Raw genomic sequence first — 24,053 nt, 5'->3', positions numbered from 1 at the left:
GATGGCATCAAACATGCGGTGCCTTTTTAAAGGTTAAACCACTTGTAATATTCCTGGTGTCCACAGCCCAGCAAAGCACGCGAATTTACCACCATGGTAAATAAACTACCATGTTCATTTTTATTTGAGTACACCCAAATTCTAACTCTCAATTTTCCCTTGTCATAGTAACGCCTGGGGAAAGCCATAATATGTAGCTTAATCGCTTACCGAGAGATTTTTGAAGGCAGTCATGGATTTCTGAATATCTTGTCTATCTGGATGATAATCCTTTGAATTGAAGACACACTATTAGCTTTCATAATGTGAAGGTTTTTTCTTCAAAAGGCACTCTACAGACTAGCTTGAAACTTTCCCAACACTTTTCAACCCACAAGTGATCTTATTTTTCTCAGCATTAAAGTGCCATTCTTGTTCTCATGGAGCTACTGGACTTTGGGGGAAATGACAGTTTAGAAGAGAAAAGCTCAAGGCAGGAGTCCATACCCACCCCCTCCGCCCGGCCTCACACGGGGCCTCTGCGGCTCTGGCACCCGAGAGCAGAGGTGGGCGGCAGGGCAGGGGGCCACAGGGCCCACCCTTCACGGGGAAAGTTCGCCAACCCTCACCCAGACAGCAACTTGGACACAAGTTTCTGCCAGGCCTACAGCCTATTACTCAAAAATAAGACAAATCTAGATCAGGAATTGATGGATTCTCTTACTATTACGACTGTATAAACATTACCCTGACCACTCATGGCTAAGTGTCCCTAATAGGGCACCCTCAATGCTACTTAAAACTGAGATGTACGTTTTCTAGTTTTTGGAGATTTTTCTAACAGCAGCAGTGGGTGACAAGGAGATGAAGGATGACATTTTTTTTTTCTGAAGTTGGGATAAGGAGAAAGCTTAAGTATTTTGCAAAACCATTTTTGAAAATCCGTTAAGTCAAAAACCTGTGCAAAGCACTTTGGTCGGTTCTGGCCTCTAAAATGGATTGAGAGTTTCCCTGACAAGGTATTGGATTCCCAGTGACAGGCACGTGGCAAGCAGTACCTCCATGTGTCTCTCCAGCTCCTTGAGCAGCGTGGGGTACTTGTCCAGGCGCATGAACGGTCTGCTGAGGCCGGTGGTCAGTACCAGGATCCCCGGGCTGCTGGCGCCTCTGGTCTCCATGAACTCTCCCAGCTGCTCGCTGAGCGGCCGGCAGCCACATGGAGAGAGCAGACGGCGCGGCAGTTAGCGCGTGCACAGAAGCAGGGAACCGCACCTCCCCGCCGGCAGCACCAGGGTGTGAAATGTACCGCGGTCTCTTGAACACTTCATACTTAGAGCCAAACAGGTGCTGGCTACATTGGAACACCAAAAGGGAGAACCCCAGAAGGTTCATGCTCTTACTGCTCTGGTGAGGAGCAAAACCAGCCGTGTATAACCGAACGCTGGTGGTCTGCTAAGCAGATGCACTCATTCCACTCATGAAAAGGCCGCTTCGGCAAGTCTAGTTCACCCAGGAGCATCCAAATTCCAGCAAGTGTTCTCCAAGCTAGAACAGATTTCAATTATCTGGGCACCTCAAGGGTAGCTCTACTGCTACCATGAACTGAAGCAGGGCACTAACACTCCAGGCGCCTCCCAGTCCAGCTGACAGATGCTGAAGTGTTCTGTGAGGAGCGAGCCTGATGGGGCGCCCGGGTGGCTCAGTTGTCAAGCGTCTGCCTTCGGCTCAGAGCGTGATCCCAGAGTCCTGGGATCGAGCCCCGCATCCGGCTCCCTGCTCCACTGGGAAACCTGCTTCTTTCTCTCCCACTCCCCCTGCTTGTGTTCTCTCTCTCCCTGGCTGTCTCTGTCAAATAAATAAATAAAATCTTAAAAAAAAAAAAAAAAAGGGGGGGGAGCGAACCCGAGACAGCACAATGAAGTAACTGATCCACGTGGGCTTTAAAATTTCAAAAACACTCTTCCACCATCACCTCGCTGAGCCCTCACGATACATTAAGAATGTCGCCCACATTCGCAGATAAGGACACCGAGCTCGTATTCAGAAAGTAAGGGAGCTGGAAGCCACGCCTGCGTGTTTTCTGGACTCCCGTCACCTTCATCCTATTTCTAACTTCCGCGACCAGCACGCCAGCTTTGCCCTGAGGGCTCCAGTTCTGCAGCCACAGCGTCTGGAACGACCCACACAGGCCAGGAGTGCAGCGGCGGGCATCAAGCTTGGTCAGTGACAGACACACCAGGACTCACGCCGGGGACCCGGTCTCTGCACTTGAACTCCTCTACTGCACCCCTGCGCTCCTCACTGCTGCCCCTTACCCATTCCAGGCACAGGGATGTGAGAGACAGACAGGCTGGGGGCGGGGGGGAGGACACACCAGCTGGGGGAGAGAGGACACACCAGCTCAGGTCACCACCCTGACCTTGGAGCCCCCACGTCACCTACTGGGAAGAACACTTTAAGTGAAGCCAAAAAATATGAAAACTGTGAAGCAGATCAGTCCTCAGCGCAGGTGACCTGATCTGACCTCAGGGACCCCCCCCCAGCCAGTGCCTCGCCTCCTCTGTCCCCCTCACCCTCCACTCAGCTACACCTGCCCACTGCCCAAGCTTCTTGGGAGTACCAGCCACACTAAGGGGTCCTGGTGAAAACGTACACCCTCTGAGACTGCTAGTTCAAAAGTACTGAGTACCACCGTTTTCTACAGTTCAACTAAAAGGAATTCACGTGGAAATGTGAGCACAAGAATCGGTGTTAGCACAACCCACCTGTCACCCAACCACGACGGATCTCATGCAACCACAGGGAAAACCGTTCACTTAACTAAACCAACTTAAAAATAAAAGGCTTCATGTTTCAGGTTGAAAACAAAGGAATCAATCATTATAAAACTAGTCTTACACTTCTTAAGCACGCAAGACTCCTTCAGACAGCTACTTCTAACTGAAGTTGGGATTATGAAAACGAGGTGGCCTGGTTAATTAAGCAAGGGGCACTCACTGAAACCAGAGTGGGCTGTGTAAACAACACGGGACTAACGTGGGTAATAGTACTGCATCTGCCCGCCTATCTACCCATCTGCACCAACGTCTCCATTTCTTAAAATCAACCTTTCAAATAAACTTACATAGATACATTTTGGAAGTATTATCAAAGTCAAAGCAAATCATTAAAAAGGGGAAGTTTTCACATAATCCTAGCTATAAAAACTTACCACACATACGTTTTCTCATTTCTGTAAGAATAAGGCTTCATGATTTTATTCCTGTAAGATGGCCCTTCATGGAGACGCAACGTAATCACGAAGCTGCTGAGCTTTCTCTAGAGGGGTGTGTGGGTGTGTGGGTGCGAGACACGGCACAGCCCGTGTGCGTATCTAACGCTGTGCTTTTAGAGACTGGTTTTCTCTGGACAGCCCCCGACCGCGGTCACTGAAGCCCGGCACCGCTCCCGGGTCTACCCCGAGGCTGTGGGGATCTAAGGGCGGGAGCAGCACCTTCGAGCACCTGTGTGCAGAATCACGCGTTTTATCACCATTTTGCCTCCTCCCTTCTTCCACACCGACTTCTCCCCACTAGGACGGGGTGGGTAACTGAGTGCTCCCAGGCTGACTTTCTCCCAGCCACTCCCCTCTGCTCAGCTCAGGTGGAAGTGAGAGTGGCAGCCAGGAGAAGGCAGCAGGAAGGGCAGAGGGAAGGGGATGACCCGCTCTTGCATGAACACTCTGCTGGGCATCGGAGACACTTCTGTACCTAATCCCCAGCACGTCACCGAGCCTGCCACACAGGGGTCGTTCTCATGCACATTTATAGAGGAAGGCAAACTGCGGGGACGGAGACCCCGGAGCCCACACCGGACCTGAGTGGCTGGTGTGGCCCCTCTGACCGTGCTTACTCCTTTGTCTCACACACACGGTGCCTGTCCCTCACACATTCTTCCTCAAACGCTCATCTCTTCCAACTACCCTATCCATCCCTGAAGCAGTGGAGCAAAAGGACAGATTTAAGAAGGAGAAATGTGTATGTTAGCAGCATTTCTCCAAGCGCCGAACAACTGATCAAGCACAGTCCCATAAGCCTAACTCTATGGTACTAAAAGTGTATTTCAACTCCTTCAAATACAAGCCATGCAGAGCCTTTCCCACCACAAGAAAAGCCACAAGAAAGTCCATTCGGAATGGTATATATATATATATATATGTATGTGTGTATATATATATATATTTTTTTTTCTGGATATTAAATTTCCTAACTGTAGTTGTGGCAGAGAAAACCGGAACTAAGCAAGTTCTACTCCTCGACCCCTCCAGAAACACCCTAAAACTAAGAATTTAAAATGACATTTCTACAAACAAAAGTAACTTCTTTTAACATCCATGATCTCAGAATGCCAGAACACGTACACAGTTAAGTCTTTATAGATCATATTTCATTTTAGTTTTTTAAATTTAGTACAACAAAACAAAACAGCTGGTTATGGCTATTTTGACAAAACAATGGCTCTTTCCGCTTACTTTCTACGGATGCTAGCCACCTTCCACAGCGGATCTCCTCTGCAGTCACTGAAATGACACTGCGGGCTCCAACAAAAGGACACTCACACCGAGAACCGTCATGTAAGCCAGGCAAAAAGCAACAATTACAGTGCTGGGGGAAAAATAAAACTCATTTTACAGAGTAAATCATGAAACACGTAACTTATTCAAAATACGCAGCCACAAACCTATGTCTACTACCGTGAAAATGCAAAAGGAAACTTCCGGCTCTCATTCCACACAACGGGCATTCCTGCCTATGCATTCCCAAGAGTCACACTGAGAATTTCAACACAATGAGCAATCACACAATTGCAAATAAAGCCTTTAAAACTTCTAATCAGAACACTTAAGTCAATCCTTAAGAAATACATTTAAGCATAAAAATAGGTTAATCAGCCCGTAAGAGTGGCAGCTTTAAGACTTCAACCATGTAGGGAAGCAGGAACGAGGTTACAGGTTAAAATGCCAGAACACAACGTGGTGCCAGCTGCAACCCTGTCTCAATTCCCCAACTTACGCCTGGGAAGCAGGGTCGGCCTGGTGGGCAGGGCGGGGCCTCTCGAGGCCCAGAGACCTCAGAAGGGCACACAGGCAGCGCATCCTGCCAGCCCGGGCGGCGCGTCTCCCACAGCTCACTCTGCCAGAGCAGGACCGCGACCTTCCCACCCCGTGGACATGCCACGTGGAGGGGGCACAGAGGTTCCCCTCTCAAACTTGTCTGTATTCCTTCCCTGTTATTCTGGGAAAACGCCGCCCTTGCATTTCAGCTAGGACACAAACAATCATTGAAGTAATAGCACAGAACAGGGGATAAACATCACATACTCGCAAGCATTTCCCTTCAAAGTCTGAACACTTTCGTAAACAATCTGAGTCACTTTAAATGCCATCTTCAGGACAGATCCTCACTTCCACAAGGAAAAAATATCTAGTTAGAATCAGTCCCAAAAGTGCCTACCCCACCCCCTCTAGACTTCCAGCCCGACCCTAGAGGATCAACCCCCACACCCCCAAAAAGGATGGAGAACAACAATTTTAAAAGGACAGTTTTACCCTAAAATCCTATTTGCTTTCTGTTTTTCTCCCCTATTGCCACGTCAATAATTCCTGCGGAATTCTCACAAATACAAAGAATTATGTAATCCTTGCAGTTAACTTCTGTGGAAATTCTAACGCCCAGAAGAAGGCAGCGCACGTAATGGAAGGTGCGGTCGAGCACAGCCGCCCTCCCAGGACGGCAAGGAGAGCTCACGGGTGGGGGGCTGGGGTTCTCTGGGTTCCATTTCTGTGGACACCATATATCCTGACCTCGCTTTCCTTCTGTCCGCCGGCAGAGGCTGCTGCGTTTCAGGACTGGAGAGGCTTCCCTACCATGTCTCAGCACACTGAGCAACAGTGAATGCACAGGGTCTTTTGGGGGAAGGGCACAGCGCAGACCGCAACCAGCATTCATGCTGGAGGACCTGCCGCGCTCGCTCGGCTCTGGTCCGCTCACGCACATTTTGCTTAATGCTTACAATAACCCCATCGGTCAGCATTTTCAGGGAAGGGAATAAAGCCCAAAGAAGCAAGAGGACCCACCCAAGGCTCACCAGCTCAGTGCACAGTCGGGGCTCAAACCAGGTCAAAATGAGCCAGAGCCCCTCCGTCCACGGCCCCACAATCCAGCCGCACTCACAGGGAGGCTACACTTGAGCCTCAGCTCAATTTATAAATAGCTCGGCCATGCCTGATTACCCAGAGTTTTTAAGTTGAAATATTTAGTTACATATTTAACTGTAAGTTATCCTTAATGCTTCTAAAACAACTTTTTTGTTTACGGTTTAAAAGACTTTTAAAGGGCTCTTTACAAAAGTAACCGTGACAATCTTTCTAGCACACTTCGAAAAACTTGGTGCCTCTCTCAGAAGCAGAGACAGAGGCCCCGCACTCTACTGAGCAGCCCCTGCCAGAGACGGAGCCGCTCCTCCACCTCCTTCCGCCCCTCGGAGTCTCAGCAAACAGGCAGGAGGTCTGTGCGTTCTGTTTCACTTTTTTTAGTGCTGCTTCAGGTTGAAAAGCTGAAGCTAATTATCTCCAACCTAAACTTGTACCTAGGAAACCCAGCTCTAGTTTTAAAAGTAACATTTTCTCTTACAGCAAATGTAATTTCATCCCCTCAACTTCCAGTTCTAGGAACTCAGAGAAACAGGATTCTGGAACCTGGATTTAGCTCGCAGCTACACTCCAGAATCCTAGCAGTTCCTCCAACCCACTATCCCAAGGGCTCCAGACTGAAGGGAGACTTCAAAAAACACCCTTCTTCTACTCCAAAAATGCTACTCAGCACCTCAGAGACCCCTTACCAGTGCTTCTCGGGCACTCAGCTCAAGAGGAGACTAAAAACACCATAACCAATGAAAAGACAAAGGGATGTCAGCGCCGCGTTTCATGGAACACGTAAGCCAAAACGAGCTGACGCGGAGGGCACCCCAAGAGGTCCTTTTCCCTCCCCGGGGGGGTCTGAGGGAGGGTACCTGTGCTCCGTGAGAACATTCACTGCAGATGGATGGTTGGCACAATAGGCAAGGTACAAGGTTTTCATCTGTGGCATCAGATTTAAAAAGCATCCTCCAACTCTCTGCTGAGCTTCTGGCAACCTAGAGGTATGCAACACAGGGAAATCATCCTAAATTTTATAGACAGAAGGGAAGTTGCCAAGTAATGGAACACAGAAAATTTAAGTGAAAAAGACCTCCTTGTACATACAAAAATATATGAAACAAAATATACAGAAACAAAAGATACAAAATATACAAAACAAAATATACAAAAATCCCGGAACGGGTGTTCCTAGCAGCAATCTAGCAGAGAGAAGTGCCTACCTTGACAGCTCCTCCGCTATAAAGCAGCAAACTAACCCCCTTTTTCTCCAGCATCCAGCTGCCATGCCCCACCTGCGCACAGTCACAGACCCACAGATCGAGGCTCTGGGCAGTGAGAGAAACAGAGGCCTGAACCCTTCAGTTTTGTGTAAAAGGGGCACTACAAAATCACGTGGCTGGCAAGGTGTGCTACTGAGGTAGCATCGAGACAGGTGCACGCACGCACACCACAAAAACACGACACAGCCCTCCTTCCATTTAGCTGAAAGCTGGAGACTGAGCCCATCCACGGACCCCCTTTCCCCTTCTCAGACCTAGGCTATGACAGTCGCTCACCCTCAAACAGGCATAACCTCACGAGCACAAGAAGAACAGAGAGGGGGCGATCAGCACCAGCTGCAGAAGCGGACCAGCGGCACACGATGCGCGGTCTCTACACAGGAGGCGCGGTCCTAACACGGGAGGCCCGTCACACTCCAAGCTCAAGGTAACGCCCTCAGCTGGCTTCCAGCACGTAGGGCGTTCCCCTTCAGGTTACAGCCACCTTATTCCTATCAAGTGGACTCTCCTGCAGGTACACAAACTTCGGAAAAAAGATAAAACCAACTGTCTGAAGGCAGCAGACGGCCAGAGAGGAAGATTCTGGAGACGGCTGGTGTTTGGAGAAGGACAGGACGCAGTTCTCTATTCTCTATGGTGCCAATAGTGGCCAAGGCTGGGCCACGTGGGGCAGCTGATCCCCAGAAGCAAACTGCACAGTTTGGTTCAACCGAGTTGCTGGGACGTGGGGGGAGAAATCCCAGGACTACGCACCTGAGTTCTGCACCAATCTCTGCAAACTTGCAGAATATTCACGATAAAAGGTAATGGGAATGGTTGATAAGGAAAGCTAGTCTCAAACCCTCCGTTCCAGCATGGAAAATCCAACAGCTAACACCAACGCACCATGCCCTCGAGGAACTTAACCAAAACACTACCTAGGTCACACTGAGGTCTGAGACGACACAAAGCCTGAAGCCTGACGAGACACTGAATTCTCGGCCTGTGTGTGCCCTCCCTGAAGTTCAGGTTTCAGACCCATACATCTGCAGTGCAGACAAGCCTGAGGGAAGCGCCAAAGAGGGTGCTGCAAACGTACTACGCAAATATTAATTTATTTACTCCACGCTATCCACGGCCACTGGGAAAAGCAGAGGCAAGCACACAGAGGCTGGCCTCTTGCAAAGAACCCACATTGCTGGCAAATGACCTCCATTCACCAAAAGGAAAGCAAAGCAATTCTCGAACTACTCTTTTCATGCCCAGTATAATTAATGCCACTTTATACAAACCAAAACTGCTAAAAAAGGGCACATGGTGTGAATTTCTGTTTGAAGCCAGTACTTCCTGCATCCTTCAGCTGTCCCGCCATACCTTCAGTATCCAGTGCCTGGAGGAGACCTAGAACCTACTGTGAGCATGGCCAACTGTCAGCCTGGGACACAGAGGGCAGAACACGCCTCACCACTTCCAAGACAGAGAAAGACAAAACTACAGGAAGGAAAAACCAGAGACCAACCAGATTCCAAGAGAAAAAGTTTCCTGGTCGTGCTAACACAGAAACAAAATTTAAAAATAAGATTCAAAATAACAGTTTCCATCATTAGAAATGTAAATTCTAAAATTACATTAAATTTGATTCTTTAAATACCAGGTGTACTAACCTGAATTTTACAAACTTTTAGCATCTTACTTACTTGGTGCATTCTTCTAAAGACTGTACAAGCATTTGCTGGAAAGAACATATTTCTTCTAGATTTCCCATTAAATATGAAGTGTTTGTTGAACTTAACCTAGAACCAAGAAAAATAATAGTAAAAGAACTAGTTTCACTCTCCTCTCCCCTCCCAGTGCCTGATTAGAGGCTCCGCCTACTAAAAATCCTCGCCTCTAAAACAGACCGCTACAGCGGACCGTACCAGCATCTCATCCTCTCTTCTCAGAGGACACGAGCAAACAGCCCAGGAGTCGTCTGTGCTGCAGTTAATACAATTTATCCCCCAACTTACTTCTCACTGGTCTGCAATGGCCGTAGATAGGTTGAAAGCACAGTCTGAAGTTCTTTAGAATATTCATTTTCTGTTTCCAAGATATTCTGTAGCACCTACGACAAACGATCAATAGCATTATTCACTGTTCAGACTTAGCAGCTTTGGGAAGCTCACCACTATCCGAACTCCCATGTTGCCCTACAGAACACCGATGCACTGAACATGCCTTCCTGTGACCGTTAACTACAAAAACCCGCGTAACGGAGTCTTCCCACAGCTACACAACTGACCCTCGCACTGCCAAGCACACGTGGGACAGGTACCACGTAGAACGAGGCTGGGATGAATGCCATCATCAGAGAAGTCATGCCCTGCCTGCTCAGATCACAATGGCATGCACACACGGGTCAACCTCCAACACGGTGTCGTGCAGAAGCCAGCCATCCTGTCCCATTTACAGTCCAAAAACACAGGCAAAACTAATCTGCTGAGGGTAGAAAGCAGAAGGGGCGAGGAATGACAATGGGGAAAGGGCCTAAGTTTCCAGGGTGATAGATAGATACCGTGATTTGAGTAGTCGTTACAAATAAATACAACTTGTCAAAACTCACTGAACTGTACCCTTAAAATCCATGCATTTTAACACAAAGTATATTTCAACTAATAATAAAATCAGGTTTGCTCTTTAGACTGAGCCTAGCAAATGTAAATCAGTTTCATTAGGGAATGATGGCCTGAGACCGTGCAACACACATTAAAAATTACAAGTCCGCCAGTATAAAGCCCTTAAATACTCACTACTTTAAAGAAAGAATGACCCTCAACTCTATGGTCAACTACTTTTTGACAAAGCAGGAGAAAACATCCAATGGAAAAAAGAGAGTCTCTTCAATAAATGGGGCTGAGAAAATTGGACAGCTCTATGCAGAAGAATGAAACTCGACCACTCTCTCACACCATACACAAAGATAAACTCCAAATGGATGAAAGACCTCGATGTGAGACAGGAATCCATCAAAATCATAGAGGAGAACATACGCAGTAAACTCTTTGACATCAGCCACAGCAACCTCTTTCATGACACATCTCCAAAGGCAAGGAAAACAAAAACAAAAATGAACTTTTGGGACTTCATCAAGATAAAAAGCTTCTGCACGGCAAAGGAAACAGTCAACAAAACAAAGCGGCAACCCAAGGAATGGGAGAATATATTTGTAAATGACAGTTCAGATAAAGGGCTGGTATCCAAGATCTATAAAGAACTTCTCAAACTCAACACCCAAAAAACAAATAATCAAATCAAAAAATGGGCAGAAGATATGAACAGACACTTTTCCAATGAAGACATACGAATGGCCAACAGACACATGAAAAAATGTTCAACATCATTAGCCATCAGGGAAATTCAAATCAAATCCACATTGAGATACCACCTTACGCCAGTTAGAATGGCAAAAACTGACAAGGCAAGAAACAACAAATGCTGGAGAGGATGTGGAGAAAAGGGGATCCCTCCTACATTGTTGGTGGGAATGCAAGTTGGTACAGCCACTCCGGAAAACAGTGTGGAGGCTTCTCAAAAAGTTAAAAATAGAGCTCCCCTATGACCCAGCAATTGCACTACTAGGTATTTACACCAAAGATACAGATGTAGTGAAAAGAAGGGACACATGCACCCCAATGTTCATAGCAGCAATGTCCACAATAACCAAACTGTGGAAGGAGCCGAGATGCCCTTCAAAAGACGAATGGATAAAGAAGTGGTCCATCTATACGATGGAATATTACTCAGCCATCAGAAAGGATGAATACCCACCATTTGCACTGACATGGATGGGACTGGAGGAGATCATGCTAAGTGAAATAAGTCAAGCAGAGAAAGACAATTATCATATGGTTTCACTTACATGTGGAACATAAGGAATAGCATGCAGGACATTAGGAGAAGGAAGGGAAAAAATGAAGGGGGGTGGAATTCAGAGGGGGAGACGAACCATAAGAGACTATGGACTCCGGGAAACAAACTGAAGGTTTCAGAGGGGAGGGGGGTTGGGGGATGGGGTAGCCCAGTGATGGGTATTAAGAAGGGCACGTATTACATGGATCACTGGGTGTTATACGCAAACAATGAATCATGGAACACTACATCAAAAGCTAATGGTGTACTGTATGGTGACTAACATAGCATAATAATAATAATAATAATAATAATAATAAAAGAAAGAATGATAAATCAACCTTAAAATGTTTCTTGGTACCCTATGTTAGATAAAAAGTGCAAAACATGGGACACCTGGGTGGCTCAGTCAGTTAAGCAGCTGCCTTCAGCTCAGGTCATGATCTCAGGGTCCTGGGATCAAGCCGTGCATTAGGCTCTCTGCTCAGTGGGGAGTCTGCTTCCCCCTCTCTCTGCTCATGCTCTCTCTCTCTCAAATGGGTAAATAAAATACTAAAAAAAAAAAAAGTACAAAGCAGCTGAACTAAAAAATAAGCCTTTTTCCGTCAGCAAGGGCCAAGAGCAGAGGCCCCTCCGAGGGCAGGGCACAGAGGGGCCAAGGTCTGCAGGTGGAGCTGGTGGAGCCCAGGTGCGAAGGCCACAGCCGTTCTCATCCTCACGAAAACTAGCCCTCGTGCCCGCTCTGCTTCAGTCTTGTCCTCTGGAGGGACCCTCCAGAATCAAAGTGCTAGTGAGGAGCAGAGCCTGCGTGTGGCATGTGCACCTGGACTGGACACGGGCTGGCCCCGCTCTGGCTGCCAGGCTGAGCGCAGTGATCTGGGCTCCCAGTGGACCCGATGTAAATAAGGAACGCAAACCCCTTCCTCAACCCCCTTCTTCCCTCCCACTCTGTCAGCGGCCCAGCACCTTCTTCAAGGAGACCACACCCCTTTTTTCCTGAGCATCCACAAAAGTGCACTACAATGCACTACTTCTCTTCCAAAGCCAGCCATCCTCGATCACACACAAAGTTGGGCAGCATAAAGACAAACACACTCCGTCTTCTCCCCAATTTGATAACTAAAATATAGATGCTTAAACATTAAAGGGAAAAAAGCAATCGTTCAGCTAAATTTAGATTTCAACATCAGTAACATGCATACAACACGGATTCTTAGTCTGTTCACTGTTTTCTGTATCCTCTGAGGAGAGCATAGTCCTTCGTAAGTAAATGCAAACCTGATTAAATAACTTACATGCTACGCTATCTAAGATGAAGAGAATCAGTCGCTTTCACTGTGACACTGGGCTCTGGTTTCGCCCCTGAATGGGTCTATTCATACAAGAGTGGGGGAGCGAGCCGAAGGGCGGAGGGGCTGCTCCGGGAGTTCATTCCTTTGTGGGAAAATCTGGGTGCTGGTCCCAGGATTACAATGTCTCCCTTCGAAGAAATGGTCACTGGACACAAATGTCAAAGGAACGGTGGACAGAGAACATACTGTGACACCAGCCACTGCATCAGAAAATTATACTTTACACCAGACCTTATCCTTTAAAAGTAACGTCAAGCCAAGTAGTCCATGAACTGAAAAAAATCCAATATTAAATCTGCCACCGATGCAGAATGTGGAAAGTCTTCAATGTTTCAACAAATATCAAACTGTGATTTCACGTGCTGGTTACAAATATCACAAACTATTAGCAGTGCTGCTTAGAGCATGCTTGAAAACCCAGGCACCTTTTATAAAATGAGAGGAAATAAGTACAAGAAAACATCACTAGGATGAGTGTGAGTCAGATAAAATGGCATTTCCTCCATCACAGCATTGAAGCATAGTCTGCTTTTATGCAGATATAAAAGCCTCCCATAAGAATGCACCAGAAACAATGCCGAAGAATCCTCTACCAAAAAGCTACGTTAAAGCAGTTAAGTTGGTTAATGTCAACTAGTAGTCACAAACATGCTTTTCAAGTTAAGTGCTAAAGACACGTTCTATAACCCTCCCATCCAGACAATCCAAGTTACACTTAGCTTTTCCACCAACACTCGACCAGACCTGGCTGAGTCCCGCTGACTCCAGGAGACGCGCACACCACCACCCCTCCCCGCAGCCGTCAGCACCTGTCTCCCCCTTCTGGACTTCTGCACGCTTTGGCTGCTGCAGGACCCCATGTGACTTCCCCGCCAGGCTCCAGAGCTCCATCACACGAGGGCCGGCCCCAGAGAACTCGGGCAGGTTTCACGGCAAGAGCAGCCTGCACTCAGGCTCTGCAGCCGGGAAGGACGGGGCTCCGCCAGCGCCAGCTCTCCCTCAGGCCTGAGGCGTGGAGAGCCTCGTCCAGTCAAACAATGGGGCCACACAGGAGGAGGACATCAGGCCAGCCACACAGACAATCCCTGAACTGTCAGCCCATACAGCAGAGCAAAACAAAGGAAGACTGACTTCATCACCTTGCAGACACACAGACACTCACGTGGTTACCACCACCATCCGGGGAGCACTCAGCACCACTGATTTTACGAGTGAGCTGCAACTTTCACCGCAGTTTGGTAGGTTTCATATTTTAGGCACTGAATCCTTTAAAAATAACTAATTTACATAAGAAGCCTAGCATTTTCTTGAGATTTAATCAAGATGGAAGATCATCACAAAGTAAAAGCCGCTTAGAGAAACAGAACCCTGGTTTGTTCTCCAGCATGTCCCTGAGACAGTAACAGATCAGACCGTAGGAAACAACCCCCCTCCTCATCAGGCCCTGCCACACAAGGAAAAAATCATCCCTGCCCGTCTCCTCCCACCCCAATAAACTGTACTTACGTTTTCAAAAACACAGATTATAAGACAGGACGTGAGCCTCTGGGGAAAGGACCGAGGAAGGAACAGCCTGGTCGTGCTGCTGGAGGAAGCAGTCCCAAACCCCCTTCCCGTGGCTCCACAACCCTCAGCCCTCAGGACACAGAAGCACAACCCCACCCGCTCGCACTGGAAATTACCGAGTGAACGGAGCTTGCTCGTGTCTGCATATTCTTAGTAACCAACTCTCGAAAGAGTGTGGAGGGGCCAGGTAAAAGTTTAATGTTGTGCCTTTTGAAAGACATTATATTACTGTATCTCTAAATTTGGGGAGTCATAAGGTCTTAGGATGATTTCTTCCAAATGCTAAAGGTTTACTATGCAATAGCTGCAGCAAAAGCTCTGGGTCGACTACAGAAGGTCATCGCAAGAAGACGGCCTTAGCAAACAGGGGTGAGTGAAGAGGCAGCCTTGGGTGCCCAGCAGACCTGGCCGCAAATCCTGGCTCTGCCACATCCCACCTAGGACTGCACACGTCTGTCTGTTTGAAAAAGGCAGTATGGTGGAGGCAGGGGGTGGTGATTTTACAGGGTTGTGACACTCGAGTATCAGCTCCCTGACTTAAGGTACAAGAAATCTTACAAACCACCTACTGCAGCCTTCCAACCCAACCCTGGACTCCCACGTGGTGCTACTTGTTACATGACTCCAATATCATGAGGTAAGGACCGAAAAGCCATTAAGGTATGGGTTAATCTTGGAGAGCCAAGGGAAGAGGAGAAGCAGCAAAATGAGGGCTTGGGGTCAGTGCTGGTCTATGGGAGCGCAGGATGCTGGGCCAGCGGTCTCCGGTGTCCCCGTGGCCCAGGATGCAGAGGCTCCAGGCAACACAAGGAACCAAGAGGAAAGAGAGATGCACTATTTCTCCAGAGCACAGTAAAGGTCCGTGGAAGTTGCTACAGTGTTTTATGAAAAATGCACACCTATAACTGTAAATTTACTAAAAGTAATGACTGCTACCTGTCATGACTGCAATGTTTCAAAGGCAAAAGCTACCCTGCCTTTTCATGACCCCTGGCATGAGAAGTAGTTCTCTATTCGCTGTTCTGTACATAAAAAGTACCGACATAATGCCCTCGATAAAAGCGTTCGATAGAACCTGAAAAATGACCCAGTACCACCGAACATGTAAGGTCATGAGGTCCTATCTCCCCAGATGGACATATTTAAGAAACCTCCTCTCTAATGATGACTGAGGAAATTCCTCACCACCTAAAGGACGAATCTCCAGAGCTTTTCCTCTCTCCAGGGGCTTGTGTCAGCTCTGCTGCAAAGAGGTTGCCATCCCACAGGTGCAGCTCACGTGCTTTCACTGCTAAAATCCACCAAGCGCAGGCAAGCCACAAACACGCTTCCTTCCATTACAACTACCGGTCACCCCTGACTGCAGCTCTCCCAGGGAGCCCTCAAGGGGATGTCTGTTTGCAAACAGAACAGCACGGTGACCTCAGTGATGCCTAATGCCCTAAGTGCTTCTACATGCTCTAATAACCCTGAAAACTTCCTCAAGGCCAAGCACCTCACCAGGCTCCCTAAAGGCGATACTACAAGGCCAAGGCCAGCATCGCCAAGCTCATCTGACAATGAAGTGCCTGTGCAGGCAACGAGGGGGCTCCCCCTCCCAGGCCAGCCCACCGACGGGCACACAGACACGACCTACAGGCCTGCGCTCCCCCAGCTCCGCCACCTGAAGCAAGGGCTCTCCTGATCATGCACTGATCCAGGACACAGAAAACTGCTTTCTGTTTTCCCATTTGAAAACAGACTTAACAGTGGCGGCTGGCTTTGTCACAGAAAACGATCAACTCCGTATTTCCAGTATCTGGAACTTCTTCCACTACCGCTCTCAAGTCTGACTCCCTGCTTCTGACTCCAACAGTCTGGCCTCTGGTGCCAACGTCACCCTCCAAAGCTGCCTCAGCTTGCATCACCGAGTGACAAAGTCTGCCACAGCCGAGAAGCCACGCTCTCCGGCACACTTCGCTTCCCTACATCAACAGTTTTACATCATTACATCCCATTACCTACAGATTTTGTATTCTGCTTACTGCCCGTGAATACGTATTTTAGGCATCTTTTAAAGCTTCAAGTGCATTTTTAGCAATTGTAAATGTACATGCCACTGGTTCCTTAGTCGTTCTTATGCTGCTACATACTTAGGTTGCTTGCAAGTTGTCACTGTAATAATCCCAGTGAAACACCTCTGCACAGGGGCGCTGGGGTGGCTCCCTCTGTCAGTTAAACGTCTGACTCTTGATTTCGGCTCGGGTCGTGATCTCAGGGTCATGGGATCCAGGCCCACATTGGGGCTCTGCACTCGGGGGACTCTGCTTGGAACTCTCTCTCTTCCTCTGCCCCCACCACCTCTGCTCTCACTCCCTAAAATAAACAAATTCTTAAAAAAATAAATAAATAAAATAAAAATAAAACCACCTTTGCACAAACATCACTGAACACATTTTAGGTAATTCCTCTAGAACTCCTAGATCACAGGACTTGACCATTTTCAGAATTCTGTACACAGAGGCCACGCTACTTTTGAGAAGCACTATGGATTTACATTTCCACCATTATCAGAGTGAAGATTCTCTTTAAATCTTTGCTCACAGATATGTGAACAGTTGCTATCAGAATTTTTATGAAAAGCCTAACCATACTGTCAGAGTGCTGTAGATAATGTTTGTGTCCTCCCAAAATGCGTATGGACATCCCGAAATCCCCGGTGTGGTGGCCCCTGGAGTTGGGGCCACCTAAGGGGATGAAGAGGCTGGCTCCGTCTCTCGGCCATGTGAAGACGTCACCAAAAGCAGCCCTCTGTCAACCAGGAAGACGGAAGTCACCCAAACCCCAAGCCTGCCGGCACCCTCATCTCAGACTCCCACCTCCGGAACAGGGAGGCGTCCGCCCAGTCTGTGGCACTGTTACAGCAGCCCAAACGATTCCAACACAACCATCAACATTCTAGTTTTACACTGCTCGTATCCGCTCATATTTACCCACTAATCCTAATGTATGTGCCTTCATGAGCTCCTCAGTCATTAAGGATAATCTAGTGCTGTTGTAACTGTTACAAATGTTCCAATTAACTTGTAATTTGATTTCCATTGTTCAAAGGCAAAGAATTTATTAAAGTTTTAGGAAGCCTAATCAATTTCGATATTTTCCTTTGTTTTCATTCACTGCTTTTATGTTCTAAAAAGCCTCCTCTCACCCCAATGCATCAACCGACCACATACAGACCCGCTGGCAGAGGATGGCAACCTGCTTCAGCCCAATCTCTGTGCCATCTTCGGCTACATACCAAGCTCTGCGGTTCTGAGTATGAATACTAGGGAAGCCAAGCTTTAACAAAATGAACCCATCAGTGGCTGTGGGGGAGATAAAACTGCAGAGTCAGTCAAAGTCAGTCAGTAAACAAAAGTAACAACCAATCCTGGGAGTAGGAGAGTCAGTTCAGAATCCAGGATTACTAAAATTTAAAGTGTTCAATTTTTAGTGAAAATTTACAAGATACACAAAGAACCAAGAACATGTGACCCACGCACAAACACCAGGCACTCCATGGCAATGGGCTGAGGGGCCTCGACACTGGGCTCAGCAGGTAAAGGCTTCTAAACAGCTGCTATCAATCTGTTCAAACAGGGACTTCCCATTCTGCCCGTTTCTGTGTGAAATCATCATTCCATCCTACAAGTAAAAAGCTGAATAGACTGAAAAATCAATGTGTCCTGGATCCACAGGGGAGAGAGGACAGGACACAAGGCAAACTTCCAAGCCCAAGACTGGCGAGGCTGAGAGGCAAACACTGAGAGCCCAACTCACCAGAGGCCGGGGCGGGGGGTGAGGGGGCAGGGCATAAACCAGCCTGGAGCCAGCAACAAGGTTAGAACACAGGAACTAGAACTGACGGATGGCTGGAGGCTCAGTGCAGACAAGCCTGAGAGTTACCACCACCGGGGGAGAGCCGGTTGCAGAGAGGCCCCCACAACACTGGGAAATTTATGTCTAGGTGTTTGACCAGGTTCCCAAAGTATCAGACGAAAATGCCCGTGGGCTTCCAGCAGAGAAATGGAGAAGAACCTTTCTGAAATACTCTCAGCCTCTGTTCTTAATGAGGACTCTGCCCTCAGGGGAGGGAGGGAGGGAGCCAGAGCCCAAACTGCTTCAATGACCGGGGAAGGGAGACACCCAGCCCCAGCTCACTGTAGCCATCTGATCTCGTGGGGGGTGGGCGGAAGGGTATGTAACACCCCCATGAAGTCCACAGGACTCCACTCAGCACAGCAATCCCAGGACTAAAGAGTGCTTCCCCTCCCCACACCTCACCTCACAGCAGCTTATTTACACACTTCCTTTTACCTGACACAGCGTGTCCAGCTATCAAGAAAAATGTACAAGGCACACCGAAAGGCAAAACACACAATGCGAAGAGACCAAGCATCAGAGCTAGATAGACATGGCAGGGATGCTGGAATGATCCCACCAGGAACTGAAAACAGCTATGATTAACATGCAGGAGGCTCTAGCAGATAAAGCAGGCTGCACGCAAGAGAAGCCAGCAAGGAGAACTGCAAACTGATAGAGAAACACTAACAGAAAAGAAGAACGCCTGTGACGGTCTCATGAGCAGACAGGTTGCACTAAAGAAAGAATCACAGGCTCCAGCACCTAACGGAATCCTTGAAGACTGAAAAGACACAAGAAAACACAAGAGAAGAACCAAGGACTGTGGGACAGCACCAAGTGTTACATACACATAATGGGAATCCCAAGAGGAGAAGAACAGAAAACTGAACAATGATGACTGAGAATTTCCCCTCATTAATGTCAGACACCAAAGCCACAGATCAGAGGAAGCACAGAGCACACCAAGCAGGATAAATGCCATAAAAGCTACACCCATGCACATTATCCTCAAACTACAAAGTTAAAGGGAAAAAGTAACACATCTAGTAAATGACTGTTATCCAAAACATACGGAGAACTCTTACAACTCAGTAAAAGAACCCAACTTTAAAAGTGGACAGAACTGAACAGATACCTTACAAAAGAAAATACACAACTGGCAAATAAGCATATGAAAAGATGCTCCACATCCCCTGTCATCAGGGAAGTGCCAATTAAACCAAGGAGACATCACTGCACGCCTAGTACCGCAGCAAAATCCAAACCACGGACACCACCAGACGCGGTGAAGATGTCCCACAGGAATCCTCCACTGGAAGACAGTGTGGCAGCTTCTTACAGAACTAAACATACTCTTACCGCACAACCCAGCAACAGCACTCCTTGGTATTTACCCAAAGGAGGTGAAAACATGTCCACACAAAAACCTGTTCACGCAAATTTACAGCAGCTTTATTCATGACTGACAGCACTCAGAAGCAAGCAAGATGTCCTCTGGTGGGCGATGTATGAACTGGCCCATCCAGACAGTGGGTTACTCTCCTGCACTAAAATACGTGCCATCAAGCCACCAGAGACACTGATCACGGGGAAGCCTCGCATATTTGGAGGCAGGAGGTCCGTGGGAAATCTCCATCACCCTCCCCACTCTACTGTGAGCCTAAAACTGCTCTAAACTAGTCAAGTCAAACAATGACTCAAATACAGTCTGTATCTGACATGAAAATAACCAAATGCGGACGCCTAGGTGGCTCAGAGTTAAGCATCCAGCTCTTGGTTTCAGCTCAAGTCGTGATCTCAGGGTCATGAGATCGAGCCCCTTGTGTCAGGCTCCACACTCAGTGGGGAGTCTGCTTAAGAGTCTCCCTCTCGGGGCGCCTGGGTGGCTCAGTCATTAAGCGTCTGCCTTCGGCTCAGGGCGTGATCCCGGGGTCCTGGGGTCGAGCCCTGCATCGGGCTCCTCCGTTGGGAGCCTGCTTCTTCCTCTCCCACTCCCCCTGCTTGCATTCCCTCTCTCGCTGGCTGTCTCTCTCTCTGTCAAATAATAAAATCTTTAAAAAAAAAAAAAAAAAAAAAAAGAGTCTCCCTCTCCCTCTGCCCCTTCCTCCACATACTTGCATGCTCACTCAAATAAATAAATCATTTTTTTAAAATGGAAAATCTGAATGAACCCAAATGGAAATCATGAACTAAAAGGTGTGATAAAGTGAAAAATTCACTAGAGGGGCTCAACATTAGATCTGAAATGCAAAAGAACCCGCCAACAAAAAGGACAATAGATTATTCAGTCAGAAGAAGAGAAAGAAACAAAGATACATTAACAGCACCTCAGAGACCTGTGGACACCATCACACTGAACGTTTGCGCAGTGGGAGTCCCCTGAAGAGGAAACATGATGAATGTCCCATGACAGTCTTAAGTCACCAAGAATCACTCTGTACCCCCAGTGTTTTGGCTTGTCTTGACCACCATACAGGAGCAGCAGGTTACAGATCCAACCCATTCATGCCTGTCTCCTGTCTTAATTTCAATACGCTTGTACCCCCACCTACAGCTCTCCCCACTGCTCTCCGCTGAGCCCACACGGAGACCTGGTCTTTTGTGAATGGTCTTTCCTCCTGGAGAACCTTCTCCAATCAGTGGGGTTAAAAATACCTATACTTCCTGTGAAATACCTAGTTTCCTGTGAAAACGAAACCACACAAGGCAGAATGAAAATGCTGAATGCATAATCTACTCTACTTTCCTCTGCATGTGGTATTCTGTTCTATATGTTACTTTACATCATTTATAAATACAAACCTCAAAGAAGAGGAATTTATTCCTGACTTAATCACTAACCAGTGTGTGACCTTGGACAAGTTCTTTAACCTCTAGAGCTTTCTGCGTTCTCCCCTATAAAATGTGAGTGGTATCCCAAAAGATGATTTCTAGAATTCTGCGTTATGTCCATAACAACTGCAATTTTAACACGTGTTATTTACTAACACAGCTTTATGTAAACAACAATTTGGACGTGATTCTGAGGTCAAGGTGTTTTCCTATATTATGAATGAACGAGTAGCTGACTGTAGAACAGCACATGAGATACTATGGCTCTCTACTCCGTACGAGCACAGTTAAAAGAAGGAGATCTAAAAAAGGCACTGATTATGTTTCAAGCTGAAGAGGACTGCAGAAGTTACAATACTAAGGAAGGGGCGCCTGGGGGGCTCAGTTGGTTAAGCATCCGACTCTTGATTTCAGCTCAGGTTATGATCTCAGGGTGGTGAGATCAAGCTTCACGCCAGGCTCCGTGCTCAGCGGGGAATCTGCTTGGGATTCCCCCCCCCCAAAAAAATAAGTAAATAAATCTTTAGGAGCGTGTATGTGCGTGCATGTCTGTGTGTGTGTGCATGCGTCTGTGTGTGTGCGCGCACACACGTATAAAATGCAAAGGAAAACAACTTGCTAGGACTTCAAGGAAAGCATGGTTGCCTACTTTGACAAAATCCCTAGTGGAAGCAAGGTTACTAGAGAGACAGGACAAATGCAGCCGGCGCTAGGGTGCAGGGTGCTAACTCACTTCCTCTAACAATTATTTGGACAGAACCTCTAAGAGAAGCAAGCTCCTTCAGAACATCACTGTGGATTATAACTAGCACGCGCCACATGAAGCCTTCCCCTAGAAAGAAACCAATGTCCTACATAAGAACACAAGAGCAAAGGCAGCTCCACAAGTTCTCGTACTGTGAAACCCTGAAGAACCACAGAACGACTCTTACTGTGGCTGTGTGCACGGAGCCACACACATAGCCTAATACCCACTAAAAACCAACGACCTCAGTAGAGCCATGTTCCAGGAACAAACATCCAACAAAGAACCAAAAAGGACGTGGAGCGCAGAGTACAACCAGGAAAAGTGGGCGGCCCCATTAAGCTGGGGTACAGGCTGTGCTGGGAAGCCTGGTGCTCTGTCAGTGCAGAGACGGCGTGGAAGCCTGCGGTCAGAGGGAGCAGAGAAGACTGGGAAAAGACTAGGAAGTGGGAGAAGCGGAGGCTGAGGCCCAATGAAGGACTGCTCAGGAAGAGGGGCCTGGCGTTGGCCAACATGAAGAAAACCAATCTGAGATAGGGCATTGCACGGAGGTCATGGGACAAGAAGTGTGGAAGGGAAACCCGGCAGAGGGAGCACGGAGATTGGGGGGGGGGGAAGCAATGAACCGCATCCACAAATGAGAAGAGGGGCTGGCTGCATTTCTGCCCACCGCTACAACCCACCACCCCTGCCAGGGCCTGGTGCAGAGCGGGTACCGAGCCACTGTGTGTCACGACAGCAAACCCTCCTGAGCTCACATGCTCTGTAAGATCTGCAGCCAACGGAAAGTGAATCTCAGCACGCCGACGGCACAGACTCGCAGGCTGCGGCAACAGGTCAGCCCGGCAGAGAGCCGCGCATCCTCACCCTCTCCTACCAGCAGCGCAGACACTGAAACCCTCAGGACCGCTCACAGCAGCACCAGCCCAGAGCTGGTCCTCGGCAGAGATGCGCAGCCTCGAGCACTCAGATGGACAACCCCGATCAGGAGACTTTCTCTGGAAGACGAGGAGTGGCGAAGAAACCCAAAATGCAGACTTTCCACAGAATAAGACCCATCCACATTGACGAAGTTCACTTTGCTGCTTTACCACACCAATCTATGCCAGCAATTTAAAAGGTTATCCAAATAAAAAGTATCATTTCCTGTTTCTGCTGTATATGCAATGGTTTAGGGACCAAGAAGGATTAGACTAGGCTTAACATCACAAGTATTTTTTAAGTTCACAAATAGCTCTTAAGTTTCAAAATGCAGTTTTAGATTCTAAAACACTCATCTTTACTACGTGCATGTAGACACTCTCCTGTGATTCCATGCTATCTGATACATATGTACATCAACCCCAGGAAAGACTTAACGTTAAGATGCAAGTAAACTAGAAACAGTAATCGATCTAAAGCACTTACGATCTACTCTAAATACAAGTAAAATGCCATCTGATGCCCGTAATGGCTTTAAGTCACATCACGCGTCATCTTACAAGCTCATCTTTGAAGACTTGCAATGGTATGAGGGAGCACTACATTATGTGACAAAAGTGGTACAATTCTACATAAATATTGAAACAAAAATATGAGATTATAAAACAGAGATGAGAAGAAAACACAGCAGAACATTAATGGTGGTTGTAACTGTGCGGCCAATAATGGATGGTTTTTATACCCTCCTTCATGCCCCTTGTAGTTTACCTACATCCTACCCTGCAGAGTTTGAGAATCAAAAAAAAAAACAACAACAACAAAAACACAAGTTATTCTTAAAACAGGTTTTCAATGACTCACCACATTGTAATAACTTTTGTTAATGGCAGTAGTGTCAAATCCTTTGGGAGGGCTCTTCAGTGCTCCTGACTTGGGCGACACGGGCTTTTCTGAAATGAAAATGTTTAACAGTTTTACTGACCAGCACTTGAGACCCCCAAACACACCAGCCCCACACAGCCCAGAGCTACGGGTCCAGGGGCCTCCACTGCAACCACCAACCAAAACGGGAAGCTGAACAGAGACTTGGGTCTCTCTCCCTCACGCTCAGCTCCCTGAGGTCAGGGAGTCAGTGTCCCCCCGCCTCACACATCACTCACCCCGCACTCCCTCTTCAGGCTCAACATCTGACAGATTGTGCTCCGTTACTGACAGCTGATAAAAGAACACCAGCAAAGCTACACCCACAACTCAGGAGTAAAGATAAAACACAGAACAGAATCAGAGACGATGTTGGCGACCCCCGGTCTGGACAACACCTCAGGAATCCAGAGCACTCAGAACGCAGTGTGTCTAAGCAGGTAGGATCTGGCTCCAAGTGATGATGAGGAGGAAAGCCACACGCCAAGCAGGGACAGAAAAAAACACCAGGCAGCCCTGAGAACCTGTGC

At 47.7% G+C, this 24,053-nt stretch overlaps 1 protein-coding gene across 5 annotated transcripts in view; it reads right to left on the bottom strand.

The window, feature by feature from the left end:
* Positions 1-24,053, bottom strand: part of ARHGEF7 (Rho guanine nucleotide exchange factor 7) — a 126,322-nt gene that overhangs the window by 27,984 nt on the left and 74,285 nt on the right. For all 5 annotated transcript variants that reach the window (XM_040624693.1, XM_040624675.1, XM_040624689.1 and 2 more), the window contains 6 exons: positions 23,464-23,552; positions 9,426-9,520; positions 9,114-9,209; positions 7,030-7,152; positions 1,038-1,176; positions 211-270 (listed from right to left, as the gene is read on the bottom strand). In XM_040624693.1, the coding sequence (XP_040480627.1) occupies positions 211-270; positions 1,038-1,176; positions 7,030-7,152; positions 9,114-9,209; positions 9,426-9,520; positions 23,464-23,552 (602 nt within the window). The remainder of the gene's footprint in view (positions 1-210; positions 271-1,037; positions 1,177-7,029; positions 7,153-9,113; positions 9,210-9,425; positions 9,521-23,463; positions 23,553-24,053) is intronic.

Source organism: Ursus maritimus, unplaced genomic scaffold, assembly GCF_017311325.1.
Source record: "Ursus maritimus isolate PB19 unplaced genomic scaffold, ASM1731132v1 scaffold_10, whole genome shotgun sequence".
Lineage (NCBI taxonomy): Eukaryota > Metazoa > Chordata > Mammalia > Carnivora > Ursidae > Ursus > Ursus maritimus.
The sequence above is the reverse complement of the archived record's forward strand: the minus strand, read 5'-3'. Positions and strand labels throughout refer to the sequence as shown.